This window comes from Phaethon aethereus (assembly GCF_964289735.1).
Source record: "Phaethon aethereus genome assembly, chromosome: 6".
Lineage (NCBI taxonomy): Eukaryota > Metazoa > Chordata > Aves > Phaethontiformes > Phaethontidae > Phaethon > Phaethon aethereus.
The window spans coordinates 30,538,830-30,554,477 of record NC_138580.1 but is presented as its reverse complement, the minus strand read 5'-3'; the positions used below and the strand labels follow the sequence as shown (position 1 = coordinate 30,554,477).

The following is a 15,648-nucleotide window of genomic DNA, read 5'->3' as shown; positions in this document are numbered from 1 at the left end:
TACAGTTCAGAGGAAGTAACTTTTTCTTCATCTGATGGAAAAGGAATTAGTGTACTCAAGCAAGCTGAGACCAAGTTTCTGCACGCTCATTACTACATACATACACACACAATTCTTTACAGTACAGTTCTTTGCTAGTTGATCAAAACCTCCAGAAAATGCTAAAGGCTTGCTTACATTGCTGGCTTTGCAAGGAGCATAAATCCTCCCATTACCAGGAAGTTTGTTACTGAAGTACAATACCTAAAATGGGGAAGAAAAAGAGCTTTGGTTACAAAACAAGAACATCCCTAGAAATAGCAACTGTTGTAATTTCCAGCAGTTTCCCATGAGATCTGTAATATCTTTTACTATACAAGTAATCTAAGTATCTGAGAAAATATTAAACACTGGAACACTCAATGTTACTGCAACACTTAGTATTCATTTTCCACATGGAGGACAGAACATGCATTAGTATTCCACATCTCTGCTGTCATTAGCACAAAGCAGAGGGGTTACTTTGCAAACAAAACCTGATATTTTTTTTTGTTGTTGTTTCCCCCAAATGTGGGCATGTACAGAATAGGCCATTTGTTTCGGCAGTTTAATACTGCTAGCTTCTAATTATATTCAAGGTGGAAATTTCAAGATGGGAATTTCTCTTTTCCTGCTATTCAACATTCTACCTTTCACTTCTCCCCTACCAAAAAGGAAACCATTTTTAAAAAAAAGGCACCTTTCTCCAAGTGAAGAAGTGTCAGGCTAGCCCAATTAACAGATAATACTTATGTTGCCTGATGGATCCTTGGAAGATGCTCAGGGCACCATGCTGAGGACCATGCATAGGTTCTGATGCAATACACAGAAAAATGCGTAAAGCATTAGAAAGCAAATGGGGAGAGCAGAAGACAGGCAATAACAACAAGTACAGGACTTAGGTATTTCTGTCTTTGACAGGGAGACAGAAGAAATTAAGAAACCCTTCTAATCTGAGTAATAATGAGAACCAATTCTGCAAATCCAGGTTACAAGAACAACTGAAGTCAAAGACTAAGAAAGGGAGAAATTACATATTTACAATTATGAACGACCCATTTGACAAACAGAGAAGAAAGGGTTTTTTAGGGTGATATGGCATAAGTTTATCACTGACCCAGTAAAAGTGGTTAAGTGTTGTGCTTGCATTAGAAAAAAAGTGCAACTAGCTGCACATTCAAAATGCTGCTGCATAACAACTGAAGTTGATGGTCTTGAAAATTTGTTCCCTTACAGATTTTCAGATGTCTGGTAACCAAGACTACATGCGGAGAGGACATTTGTAGACTCTGCTCTGTCAAGCCAGTAGTTTTCAAAAAAGCCTGTAGGTATTGTGTGATGAGACCTCTGCTACATTTGGATGAAACTATCCAGCAACTACAAAAATTATTGAGGAGAAAGACAGCAAACAGTGTGACTGCATAGACTTCCTCTCCCAAAAGCATTAAGCTAATAAAAATAACCAGGATAATGCTGACTTAATTCTGAGTACTACAGCAGTTCTGTCTTTTGGGTGAAAGGTGTAATACTTGCTATTTAGCAGATATCCGGACAGAAGAATCATTCTTGTGGGAGACAATTTTTAGTTAACAACTATTGAAAAGTCATTTTTCAACCACAATAAACCCCCAAAGGTAGCTTTACTTAGTAGCCTAGCCATAGTAACTCTATTACATTATATTACAAAATCCTTACTGCTAAGTAATAAACATGTCACTTTTTACAGCTCTATATGCAGCAACCACAGAAGAGTATGTACATACAGTTTTACATTAGGAAAGCTGAAGCCGCCCAGTACGCTCCACTGGCGAAGACTTTGAAATATGTAGCTCACTAATGAATTAGATTGTGTAAAACTCTCCATACATTTTAAATTGCAAGAATACAATTTGCACAACAGTTACTTATGTAGCTTTCCTTATGATCTACTTTAGTCTAACTCAGGGCTTGTTATGGTCACTAGATTAAGCCTGCAGCAACTCAAGATGAGAGAGAATTGGATACTTGCTCAGTGTAACTATCCAAAAAGAGACTGGAATGCTTCAGGATGGCCAAGCTCCTGGCTTCTTTTACTCCATGAAGAAAGCTACTTAAAGAAGCTCCATGTTGACCGATGAGATAGCACAACTTGCTGAACCTGCTTGCCACCTCCTGCAACAACTGGATTGTATTTGCATTGCCCAAATTATCTGTAACAGACCAGAAAGCAATTTAGCTTACCTTATGAAAGGGCAGCACCCATTAATAAAGTGAATTACCACAAGGTGCTGTTTAGATGTTTTATTGGCAATTTCATGGCTACATTATCCAGAATCAGGAATGCAACAATTTTAGACTAAATACAGCTCAAATAATTATGCTATTTCAGGTGAATCAGTCAGGAAAGTGCAAATACTAAGAACATAATGCAGATGTCAAAATGCAGCTGTATTTCACCAGTTCATCCAAACAGGGGAAAAGAGCAACACCTTAGCTTTATCTTAAAAATATATAATTGCTTTTAAATTTTGCATAAAGAAATTTGTTGTGGAACATAGGGGAAATAATATCAAAGAAAATATTAAAAGAAGTTCTTACCTAAACCTAAAAGAGGTCTAAGAACCTGAGATTTGATCTCACTCAGTTTGAAATAAAACCTTCTCTCAGTAGAAGCCAACTCATGCAAACTGGCAATATATCCCATTACGTTTTTGTCTACTAAGACCGCACAGTTGTCACCACCAGCTATCACATTGCTTATGTACCCTATCTGAAAGATCAAAAAGAGGAAAGAAAAGACAGCGGCTTTAATATTTTTCTTTTTACACTCCAATTTAAAATTAGGGTGATGCAGAATAAAGAATATCTATTTAGGAGCAGTAAGTGACAATAAGTATTAATTACCTACAGTGACAAACAATCCATTCAATACTGGCTTAATACAAGAATGATAAAAGTAGAAGAAACATTTATAGTCAATGCTGTTCAATTTTCTGTTACTGATAGAGCCTAAAAGACAATAAATAGCCCATCTTTTAAGGTGACTTATACCACCATTCTATGTTTAAGAGATAGAGACCTTAAGTTCAGTCACCTATAGAATTGCAATATACTTCACACATATCAATAACATTGATATTAAATAGTATCATTACATCAACTGTTTCTCTTACAAATTAGGAAGTGAGAATAACAAGGCTTATAATATTATGGCTATGCTCTGAACTATAGTCCTTTCTGGACCTGAAAGATGTCAACTTATTGATAAGAGTAATTAATATTAATTTTGATTAATATCAATAAATTGGACTAACACTAAGAACTGCACTAACACCACAAGTGGTATTAGTATGTATTTGCTTTCCACAGTAGTTGGAAGCAAAATTCTTCTCTCAGGTCAGCACAAGTGCTGCTGATGCATTGTGGCTCCTCACTAACTCTGGTTCACATGCAATACCATATAGTAATTCAGTGTTTGAGCTCTACTTTTACTTCCTTTGTTGTTAAATAGAGGATTCCTTAGAAACATTGAGACAGAGTTGTTCAACAAGCAACCCACAGGCCAAGTCTTATGTGCAAGAGCCTACGAAGTCACCCTACAAGAGAAGGGAAGGGCTAGCAACAACCTAATAGAAGGAATACAAGAGTGTGTGTGTCTGCGTGCACATACATGTGTGCACATGCATGCACACACATGCACATGGATGGACCCATTCTCTAAATTCCCATCCCTCCACAAAACCCCTCTCCAACAGCTATTCTGCTCAATCTAGGGAAGCAGCAGAGAAATCCAGAAGAGCTGAGACAAAGAGCTGCTTTCTCCCCTCAAAACGTCCTTCTTGTTACCTTATGCTTAGGTTGGTCTGCAATCATACAAACAACTTGGAAGAGGACATGCAGTCAGAGCACACACTCCCCCACCTCATACCAACTTCAAAGCAGATATGAGATCCAGCTTGACGAAGAAAATTGCACAGGGGCTCCTCTCCCGTAAACATACAAATGCACATTTTGGTGCTTTTGCTCACAGAAAGGGAGGGAAGGAGATGGTGCAAAACTCAGAGGAACCTTCTGCCCACTCACAAACAAGACGCATAGGAAGCAGAATGGAGTAGAGCAGGCAGTGCCCTCAATCATTTGAGAAACAACAGGAAAATGAAGAGCAATAGCAGCGAAGAATACATACATGAACACTGTGGTGAAAATAGAGCACAATATAAGGGTGCACTTCTGCAACACGCACACATGGAAGGAAATGGGTTAGACACACTGGAAACACCTCCTTGTCCCTTAAACAGAAGGAAACACCAAGAAACAGGCAGGGAAGAAAACAATACTAATTAGACCTCCTCTCTGCACCCCATAAGCTGTACTCCTGATTTGACTGGTTAGGAACCAGTTACTTGACTTAACACCCTTAAGGGTAGTTGAACAGCCAGCACTGTGCTATCTCCAATGAGTATGATTTGCTCTAACTTAGAGGAAATACCACTCACCTTACTACATGATAGTAACAAAACTGGACTCTTAGCACAGCTATTTTCATACAAATTTTCTGTTGTTGTCTCCTGGCCACTGTAATATAATCCAGGTTGAAAGTCTTCCTCATCTGCTAAGAAGAGGGAATAATCTAGTCCTGCTGCTGTACTCCAAACACCATCACCACACACCTGAAATTCATGAGGAAGGGAGAAACATTAGAAATCACCTAAAGCTGGAAGGAGAGGAGAGTACTTCACTCTTCTAGCCACACATGCAAGTAATACACCCAACAAGAAAAAGTAGTACAATAACTGGTAATTTTTCTATTTCAGTGTCTCCTAACAAATACATTTCTTGCATGTATACTGAAAAAACTCTTTCCTTCCAGTCATCTTTCTAACAGCTGATTTTTTGCCTTTGAACTATAAATCAGTTTTATTTTTAAATGGGCATCAGGTGAGCTTGATTAAAGTTGCAACACTATTCTCCCCTCTACATTTAACTGGGAAATCTACAAATCTGTGAGACAGTGAGCATAGTGTACATTAATTTGCATAAGGCCTACGCCAGAAAACTCTGTAGATTGTTTTATGGTGCTTGTCTGTGTGGAAAAGTTAAGCAAGGGTCTGGTCTAACCCAACATCATTATTTGGGTATCCACTCAACATGATGAAAAGTTCAAAACAAAGAGAAAACCCACTGCCAAAACAGCTCTGGAAATACAGAAACAAACACCAAACATGGTCATGGCCTAGCAAAGCTAAAAATGCTAGAAGCAATTGCTTAGAATAAAACCAGTGTTCCAAGGTATTTAAAAGTTTCAGCACTGCAACATCAATATGAGAGAAACCAAATATAAGGTAGCAGTGAAATTTGATAAGAAGATACAGTCACATTTCTCAGTTTTAGAACCTCCATGTGGTCAAAAAACAGTGGAAGTCTGTGTAAAAGAATTCTTGGGTAGATTTTCACAAACTCATCTAAGGATTGTATTCTCAGTATAAGCCAAAGGAATCAAGGGTTCTATTACTATATAGCACAAAGATCCATAAACAAGGTCAGTTTTTAGAAATTACTTGTATAAGGAGAGACCCTACACTTAAAGAACAAAGCAGAAAACAGAAAGTACCTTTGCAAGACGAGGGACTGTTGTTGGGGAGTTCAAGTGACCAAGCTGGCCAGAGACATTGCTGCCCCATGAATACACCTGTAAGAAACAGGTAGCTAAACATGAGAATATAAGTTTATATACATGGACACATACTGAATTGTAGGAGTACAACACACAAAGTGTGCAAATACACACAAGTCAAGGATATAAGATTCATGTACCAAGAAGCACTTCCTATATTCTCAAATTGTCTTCTCACCTTCAGAAACGGCATGCACCAAATCAAGTATTGCAATCTTTAAACATAATGCTGATGGTACATGCAGAACTTTGGCAGAAATAGAATTAAAATTCCATAATGCTTCCAAGTTGCCTCCCGCAAACAAAAACAAAACTCCAGAAGCAAAAGAAACAAAAGCCTAGAAAACACTAAACATGGCAATTACATCATAGATAAGCAATAAATGGCAACAATCACTTGTACCTGGGATTTGGCAGTGAGTGCTAAGGAATGATGGCCACCAGCAGAGAGGTGAATCACTTCTTTACCATCCAGGCTTTTCACACATAGTGGCTGAAGCCTGTCAATCCCCAGAACCCCGGGCAGGGGGAGAAGAAAGATTATCAGAGGTATTCTTAACACAAAAATAAATTCCAAGTTTTATTTTTCCCCAAAACAAATTTCAGAAAACAAACATACATGGAGTCTTTTGGCAATAAACCAGCTTAGTCAAAAAGGTCATGAAGGGTGAAAACTTATGATAAACCTCACCCCAATTTGGACAAAGTCAAAATGTCACCAAAACTCCTAGTGATTACAAGGGGAAAAGTCATAACTGGTTGACATTCAGTAACAATACAACATAAAACACGCTACTTGGAGGAACTTATGTCACCACACTTAAAAGGACAAGAACACAATGCCAGACAGTTGACTGAATTTGAGAAAGTTGAATACTCAAGGTTTCCTAGTGACCTACTGAATTAAAAAACCCACATTTGTCAAATAAATCTCACCTTGGCAGAACATCACCATGTCCTAGTTGTCCTTCCTTCCCCTTCCCCCAGCTCCATACCTCCGTTCTTAGAGAGGGTAAAAGAGCATCAGCCTCACCACTGTAGGTTGGAGTCAGAGCTACAGTCCTCATTTTTGCCCGCCCTACCTTCCGTAAGAGCCTAGGAGAAACTGAAAACAGGCCACGAGATAGAAAAATTGCTCATCTTTTTAGGTAAATATATTGCTCAGACTACGTGTTACACAGTAACAGTACCATTCGAAATAACTGATCAGGACTTCTTAGAGAGGTCTTAATTAAGATTGAGAGCAAAGGCTGACATGTAAGAAGATCGTTCACTGATAGACAGAAGTAACATATGTGCTAAAAGTAGACAGCTCCCAACTACTTTTTATCACCTATTAAACAGGCATGAGAAGTATACAGTTATATTGAAGCAAGTGAACCAAAACAAACTATACATTAAAAAAATGTTTTGAAAGCAAACTATATCCCTGCAGTGAACAAAAGATTTCAAGACTTCCTAAAATCTTGCCTCAGATCCAAGATCAAAGTAGAACTAAAACCCACCCATTCAGAGCAGTTAACACCACTAAAATCTATGAGGGAAGATCATTAACTTTGAAGTTTGACAGTGGGAACTGGAATACTTCTATGTCCCTGGCTCAAGCAGCTCAGTGCAGTGAGGATTACAGACCACACAAATTATCTGCTATGCAACCTATATGAAAGATAGTTTAATGTCAGTTTGCACTAAGTTGCCCAGACTACTACAACGTGCCCGCTTTACCTTACTTGACCAATGAAGAACATGCCTAAACCCCCTATGCTTTCGGTTTTCTTAGCATGCAGTATCTGCTAGTCTTCACTCCCCTCACCACCTTCAGGTCCTAAAATATAGTTTATAATTCATAAACACTTTTGGTAGATGATTAGATTTATGTTCAATAAACATGTTTTATTTTCAGTTATAAACTTCCACGGTATTATAACTTTTCCAGTCTCCTGGTTTTCCCAACATGCTTTTTTACCTTGTGACAACAAGCCAGGCAGGGAAAGTCTTCGACTCCCTCCTTCAGATTCCTCCTCTCTAATATCTACTAAACTGGAACTCTTCTTCCCCTGCATGGATTCCAGTCTGACCTGCTCCTCTCGACTGTCTTTCAGAGCTTCAGGCCCTGGGGAACCACTGCCAGATTGAGATCCTGGTTCACTTGGAGGTGTGCCATAGAAGTTCATTACTTTCTTCAGAGACAATGCTCCAGCTTCATATGTAGCAGCTACTCTCACACCAACTGCTGACGCACAAGAGGCCACCAAGCTGTTCAAGGCTGATGTGCTGGAACCTGGAGCGCCAGGGATACAAGCACTGAGTTGTTCTTCTTGAGAATGCTAAAACCAAAGAAAAATTGAAGACTGTCATACCAGACATCACATAGCAGTAGCATGATGATATATACATTCACTATTCAAACTATGTGCTATACTGAACAAGACACTATGAGGAAGCTCCTTATACTTAGGTGTACATCTATTCCTCAGAATTACATTTTTAAGGTAGGACCAAGCACTGTTTCCACATGGACTGGGCTTTGTCTGTTGCACTTGTTTTGTGCAACATAAGACATAAGTCCATAAGACTATGGGTTTGGGCTTTTTAAAATACAAAAAAAAGGATCTTTGCAAACAAATATAAAAACTGTTTTAATTTTAGGCTTATTGCCAACTTCTTTGTCACCAGTTAAAGTGCACCAGTGAGTATGCTCTACTTATAGAGAGGTAAGTTCTCTCCTTGATATCTTAAAAGGAAAACAGTGATTCATGGATTCATTTGGCAAGGTCTATCTTAAGACTATTCTGGGCTATGCGTCCCATTATTCCACTGTTGTATCCATACAAAGCTTAATTAATAATCATCAAGTCGCACTCGGGACAAACTGACTGAAGGCAATTATGAGTACCAGCACACCATTACCTATAATAGCAATCAATTTACCCACCAAATAAGAAATAATGCACAAGATCGTATTTGCAAAATAGTTTGAATGTTAAAAAGACAAGACAGCAAAGTCCCATCTTCCCCACCTACTACATGGTGGGAAATAATATAAATATTATATCTCATTTTATCCTGCCTGAAGGAAAACAATCTTTGCCTTCTCTTTTTTGTGAAAAATTAGGCTAAAGGATTGGTCCTATTTAGTTGTACTTCATTGCTATTTATAAAAGGCATGCCTAGCAATACAGAAGAGCAAACTTGATTTGAGTAGGAAAGCAAAGAGGAATAAAAGATTTTACTAATGCTGAAATATTAGAGTCCTCATCTCTGCTCTTCTCATGTATGCTCAATTGTGTTAAGATTCAGTGAATCGACTCCAAGTTTGTTTATTCCCGGAACTGTGTGAGGGAAACAGTACTCTGGAAAGATTCCAAGAACAAGGAGTGGAGAAAGGGAGCATGAGACTCTGTGTTTCAGTCATTTCCTAATGGCAGGAGTTCTCTCATGAGCCTGGGGGGCACACAACTGCTAGGATGTATTTGTATTAGCAAAAAGGAAGGACAACAGTGTTCACACAATGTTTATTTCTCTGGAATAAGTTTCTCTCAGGAAAAAAAACATCTTGCTGAGTGACCAAATTTGACAGTTTGTTTTGGTTTTAATACTACTTTTTTTTTTTTTAATCAGAAGTGATAACAAAAAAATCAACTATTAGGCACTGTGAAATTTATCTCCCAGAATCATTGTGAAAAATTTCTTACTATAACTCTAACAACAATTAAGAAATAGATATCTACATACAACACTTGAAATGACAGAAGAAATTTTCAGAATTCTGCTATGAATTTTGCATAGTAGGCCACAGAGTGGCAGTTTTCCTTATATACACTACCTATACCATAAACTATCCTGCAGGACAGCACTTAGGTAGGGACCGCCAGACTGCACTGCAAGATTTTGGATTCATTTTCTGTCTAATAGCTTTGAGTTGTATCTTTGTCCCCCATTCCAAAAAAGATTTTTTTTCAAAATATTGTAGTATTTTGGCAGGGGGCTGGGAACAGCTCTTGAACCTTCATCTCAAACATTTTCTGATGCTTTACTGTTCTGCTATAGCATCAAAACACTGTTGTTGAACCATTTTCCACATCACACAAAACAGTGCAGCACTTATGTATTTCCCATCCCTGTTTATAAGTTTATACCACCCCTACATGATTAACGTTAGAAGCCTTTTGGTCAACACTTTTAACATTACCTTTACAATTTTTACTTGCAATCTAGAATTTTTAACTGATTGAGAAATTAGAGAGTCGCTCCGTGTATAGAAAGTTGTACCTTAGAAGTAAATTAGACAAGTACCAACTTACTGACCTACACACATGGGAAACCCATGCATCGTAAAACAGCTAGAGAATGGGAAATTGGTTTACATGGTTCTTGGTACTGTGGACCATGAAGAGAGACTACAGCACTGATAAGACTGCTGACATTAAAGGCTTACTGTTTAACAAGGATGGAGGACAGAAACTCTTCCCCTTAAAAGTTGAGAACCCTGAGAGAGAAGAAACACTTTGAAACTATAGGAACACCACAGTTACATTAAACTAACAGAATTTTTCATTTGTGAAGAGAGTAACATCGTCACATACACAAGAAGGTTGTAGCAAACTAAGACCTAGTTACTAGGTACCAACCTGCTCAGGTTCTGTGCAGATTTTTTTCTCCAGGCTCTCATTTAATGAGTGATCTGATAAACTGATTAAGTACTCTCTCACTTCTTTTTTGTCTGGGACCAGCATATTTGCAGGACTAGAAATTCCACTGTCTTCCTGGCCATCATTGCTGGAAAGCACGCTTGCTCCATCAGATTCTAAAGCAACAAGCATATGTTCTTCCACAAGTGGTTTCTGACAGTCTTCACTTTGGCTACCTGTTGCACTTTTTCTTTCTAGAGTCTCCAATGAGGGACAGAAGACATGGTTTTCCGGTTGGTTATCAGACAGTGCTACACCCAGTGGGCAACAGTGACTATCTGAAATGATTACATGATCCTCCTTGTCCGTCATGGTAATGAGGAGTTGACTGCAATGATTGCACCTCTCTGGGATAGGCTTCATCTCCTGCACAGGGAGACACTGTACCAAAGCCAGGCTGTGGTAGGCTCCACAAGCAATCTGGAGCACAACGCGTCCTGCCAGGTGCTCTACCTTCTGTGGCTTTGTCACTGGGAAGGTTGTTGTTATGAGACCAAGCTGGCAGCCACTCCCCCAAGCCCATATCTCTCTGCTTAGTGATAATGCCAGTGTGTGTTCCTCTCCACATGCTAGCTGCAAAATCCGTACTGATAACAGAGGACTGGTTTCAGAATCAGAAATACTGATGGGTTGTGGCTCTGGCACACATGATTGATTAGCAACTGCACACTGGCCAGCAGAATTGTTCCCCCACATGTACACCACACCACTTTCTGTCACGGCTCCATTATGGAAGCTGCCAGCTGCCACTGTAATAACATGATGCCCAAGCAAAGTATTCTCTAAGATAGGACTATTGGCAAATGACTCCTCCAGTCCTGATCTCCAGGGCAGCTTTCCAAAACTGTAGACCTCTCCACCTGGGAGAAAACAAAACAAAAACACAAAAGACCTAGCATGAGTCTAATGAAGTTAGAACCAATACAAAAATTTGAAGAGAGATTCAGATAAACAGATATAAATTTTTAGCTTACTTCAGGCTCAGTGAAACTATGGCTATTGATCTATGAAAACTGCTGGTTGCTCTCTGCTATTGCTGCCATAAAGTTCTACACCTCATGTTAACGTTACCCTGTGCATACATGCACTGTTGAACTAAGTAATGCTTTTCTGACAAAAATTCTACTATACCCAAGTTCAGTGTATTTATTGGTCCCCTCTAATTTAAGAGTGTACAACATATTAAGGACATACAACCATGCTTGAAGAGCACGACAAAGTACAGAGCTTATCTTTCCATACAGAGATCTAGCACTGCCAGACTGTACAGTTTGCCATCCTACAGTAAAACAGGATTGCCCTATCAGGTGGAATGGGGCAGGGGGGGTGGTGTACAAGTACCTCGCTATTGGTTTGATGTTGTACTGCAGTCTCTCCAAAATTTCATTACTTTTACCTGAAAAGATTGCAGCAATGCCAGTTCAAGTTACTTTGCTCATACTAAAGAAAAGTAGAAATCTATTTTTAAAATGAACAAGTTTTTTCACAGTGATAGAGAAATGGTAAATCATACGCACAAACAACATGCTTCATGGGACAAGAACACACATGCAAAAAGTCCTTTTAATTTTCATAAATATTAACGTAAGAAATATGTTCTGAAAAGACACTGGCACTCCCTAACAACTCCAATAGCAGAGAGGTGCTTACAGCAGGCTCACCAATAACCTGGAATCTTGCCTTCAATAACATCAAAGAAAAATCAAAGATGCAACTTCCAGTTTAGTCTTTACAACCGTATGCCCATTGATCAGTACAAGAAAGGACCAAGCTATGCAAACACCTCAAGGGTCTGTCTTTTAAGTGTACTTTGATTCACAGAGCCAAACTGTTCACAAACCAAGACTCACTCTAATGCATCTATTACCTACAAATTTTTCCAGAAGCACACAGAAACCAAAGCTCTTGCACACCAAGAAAACCCCTTGCTGTACTGTCTTTTTTGAATGAAAGACATCATAAGAAATATGATTTTGAGTTGACACTGTTCATATTTGTCTTCAAACAGGAAATCCAGAGCCATTGTTAAAAGGAAAAAAAAAAAAGAGTATGAAAGAAAACCCTATGCATATAATTTTGATTCCTACATGGTTTTACGTAACTTATAACTAAGAAGGAAATACTGGCAAAGTAAAAAATCTAACTGTTCGAAACTTGTGTATGAGACACAGATGGAATGAAAAAAAATAAAAGAAAACTTGACAGTAACTAAAGTTTGTTATTGCCTCAAATCTTCACAATTAAGTTGTTTATTACCTTCTGTTAGAAGTAACCCATGATGTATTCCAAGGGCTGCCTGTATTACAGTCTTGCCACTGAGGCCTGGAAGCCTTTCTGGAGTTACAGAGCAGGAACCAGCCTTCCAAACATAGACCAGGCCTCTCTCTTTGGCTCCTTCTGCCTCTTCTGAGCTACAAAAAGATTGGAGGAAATATAGAATCAGCTTTAATTTTTTCTGTGGTTCAGTAATGCATAGTTTGCTTTTCTCATATGTAGGAAAGGCTTAGCAGTTCAGGCATTAGTTTTAATATCAACTTACTTAATTTACAATTTGGTAATCTTAATTAAAATGTTACTTAAATGAAAAACAAGTATCTTCTATTTGAAATCATTAGCTTTCTTTTTCATTTGTACTTTACTGCCTGAAGAGCAGCTGATCCTATGAATAAATGTATCAAAGTTTACTAGTGACAACTGATATAGCCTTTATATTATATATTGTATTTGCTGCTCACAGCAAGATCAAATTAATATGTAATTCTGCCATTTTATGCTGGAGGAAATCGTTGCATCAGTTCTACGCACATATAAGCCACTCTGTTCCTATCTGAACAGTGAGATTTATAATGTTAATTCTTCCTGTGTTAGAAAGCAGAAGGAGTATTTCTGGTTTATTAGGTTTTATTAATGTTTTGTATTATTCAGCTTTTGGAAATCCAAATGCAGAAAAAACAGCCTTATAACCATGTTTTTATCAGTTACATAGAACACCAAATATGCTGGAAATATATATGTCTCAAATAACATTTGCTTTAAAAGTAACTAAGCAAAGGATGTATTGTGTGCAGACTTTACCATGAACCAATTGCTCCCATTCACACTGTCTTCAAAACATTACACCTGTAAGAGCTCATCCTCTATATACTTCAATTTCTACCTTTAGAGAGAAAAATGCAGGTTTGGCTGTTTTTAATTTTCTTCTATTAATTCTTAATGAGCTTCTCAGATTCAAATGAGCCAGTCATTCAAATCAACTGAACCAAGAAAAAAATAAATTCTGAAACACCATGGAAGTATCTGGGCTTGCAGGAGTGACTGGAACTATTCAAAGCTGGTTTAACACTTAACACACTCCGGTTTGAATGCTCAGTCAAGAGCTTCACCCATTCAGAAGAAAGAAATTCCTCAGAACTTTGACAACAAGCACATAGTTTTAACAACTTGTGGAATCACTTGATTTAAGCAAACACAAAAAGTCATTTTAAACATCAATACAGACTGACAGCATTTCAAGTTAAATTAAGAGTTGTATTTAATTTAAAATTTTATATAGAATAGATTGTTATCCACCTGGTAGGAAAAAGTAGGTTTAGCTCCTTATTTGCCAACAGTCAAGTCATTTACTCCCTACATAAATCAGTTCTTGCAGCTTTGCATGAACTTGTTAAGCTAAATATATAAGGTAGTGAGAAGAGCTTGACAAAATGGCAATCTTTTTCTAGAAGGAAGGGCACAAAACCCCAAATGTATTCCAATACTGAAGCTAACCCAGAAAGAGGTAGGCTGACAGGCCACATTGGGGACAACTTATGCATGTAGCACATTTAAAAGCCATAAGGCCCTATTCATGCAGGCTACTGATTTTTTTAAACTAAAAATTTTGCTAGTTGTAGTGATTAGGATGAACAACACCTTTGCACAATCTGCCTCTGAAACATTCAAGATGAGACTAAGAGATGGAATTATGTCTCTTGGCTCCTGTGCCTATCCCCAATCTCTCTTCTTTTTCCACATAACAGGGTGGGGGGGGAATCAACAAAAAAGTAACAGTCAAAAACTCTTCTAAAATTCACATAAGTAATTTAATCCAAACAACATACATAGTATTAAAATGCAGGGTCCATCTTGCATTTTGAATACACAGGACTTGTGTTTAGAATAGAAGTAAATTAAAAAGGAAACAATCGGGTAATATATAGGCCAGAAAAAAAAAGTTAGAAAAACCCAATAGCACAGTTACGACATTTAGCTGAACTCAAAATATGGAATTTACTCCAATGGGCAAAGCACATCAAAGAACACAACACAATAGAGAGTTTTCATCAACATACTGTGCATTAAATTCAGTCCAAAGCCTGGTATTTGGCCTTTTATCCATTTAATAGGTCTTCAGAGAACAACACAAGTCGAATTTGGACAAGTTTTATTACAAGGCACTAATTTTCCATCCCCAAAACATCTGACCTCTGTCAGGTATCTCAATGGAAGAAACAAGGAGCAAAAGAACAGTCTACTGCAGGGCTATTGGTCCAGAATCAAAATTCAAAGGTGCAGGTAACAGATATGATTTACTGTTCACCAGAGAATGTTACTGTCAAGTTTCCAGCCTACGGCTATCCCTCCACAAGTTTCAACAATCAACTTAAAGAAGTTGCTGTTGTAATAAGTTGCGTGTTCCAGACATAATTGAAACTAAAGCTATGTTTCTCCTCTTCTCCCATTTAGTGTAAGCTACGTAAAGAGTATGCTGACACCACTTAATAATTTTCCAGGATCATCAGAAGCTGGCATATTTCAGGCAGCCTCTGTGGCTTCACCTAGCTGCTCATTCTCACCTTCTTTCCTGTGAGTCCATCTGTCAGTGGCAGCACTCCATCACCACCAAATCACTCCTCTTTCAAAAGGAACAATATTATGTTCACAAACTGTAAAACAAAAAACAGCTATTTAATTGGAAATTATGTTAAACCTAAAAACCAAACAAACAATAAACAAGAAGCAAGGTTTTAGATCCCATGTTAAATAAATAAGCACTTCCACAACCTAGGAAGGTTGAAGTATTTAGTTCATTCACACTGAGTTGGCAAACAAAAGCTAAACAGCCAGGCTTGTCCTACCTATTCATCTCACAATATGTCTATTGTAAGGACAGACTGAACAAAACCTAGTTCAAAGGCAGAAATTAACACCAACCTCTCTATATAATTCTCAGCATACCACTCAAGAAACATCAAAGCAGGATAATTGATCCATTTGCAGTGTAAAATAGAATTATACGCTCAAACT

The 15,648-nt window shown here is 38.0% G+C and overlaps 1 protein-coding gene across 1 annotated transcript in view; it reads right to left on the bottom strand.

Annotated features, from left to right (window-relative positions):
- ALS2 (alsin Rho guanine nucleotide exchange factor ALS2) overlaps positions 1 to 15,217 on the bottom strand; it is a gene marked incomplete at both ends in the record, with an annotated part of 35,834 nt that extends 20,617 nt beyond the window's left edge. Inside the window, 11 exons of the mRNA XM_082001206.1 lie at positions 178 to 243; positions 2,027 to 2,207; positions 2,596 to 2,767; positions 4,494 to 4,667; positions 5,609 to 5,686; positions 6,075 to 6,171; positions 6,608 to 6,776; positions 7,638 to 7,998; positions 10,303 to 11,222; positions 12,619 to 12,773; positions 15,198 to 15,217. Of these exons, the coding sequence (XP_081857332.1) occupies positions 178 to 243; positions 2,027 to 2,207; positions 2,596 to 2,767; positions 4,494 to 4,667; positions 5,609 to 5,686; positions 6,075 to 6,171; positions 6,608 to 6,776; positions 7,638 to 7,998; positions 10,303 to 11,222; positions 12,619 to 12,773; positions 15,198 to 15,217 (2,393 nt within the window). The remainder of the gene's footprint in view (positions 1 to 177; positions 244 to 2,026; positions 2,208 to 2,595; positions 2,768 to 4,493; positions 4,668 to 5,608; positions 5,687 to 6,074; positions 6,172 to 6,607; positions 6,777 to 7,637; positions 7,999 to 10,302; positions 11,223 to 12,618; positions 12,774 to 15,197) is intronic.
- Between the last annotated feature and the right edge of the window lie 431 nt (positions 15,218 to 15,648).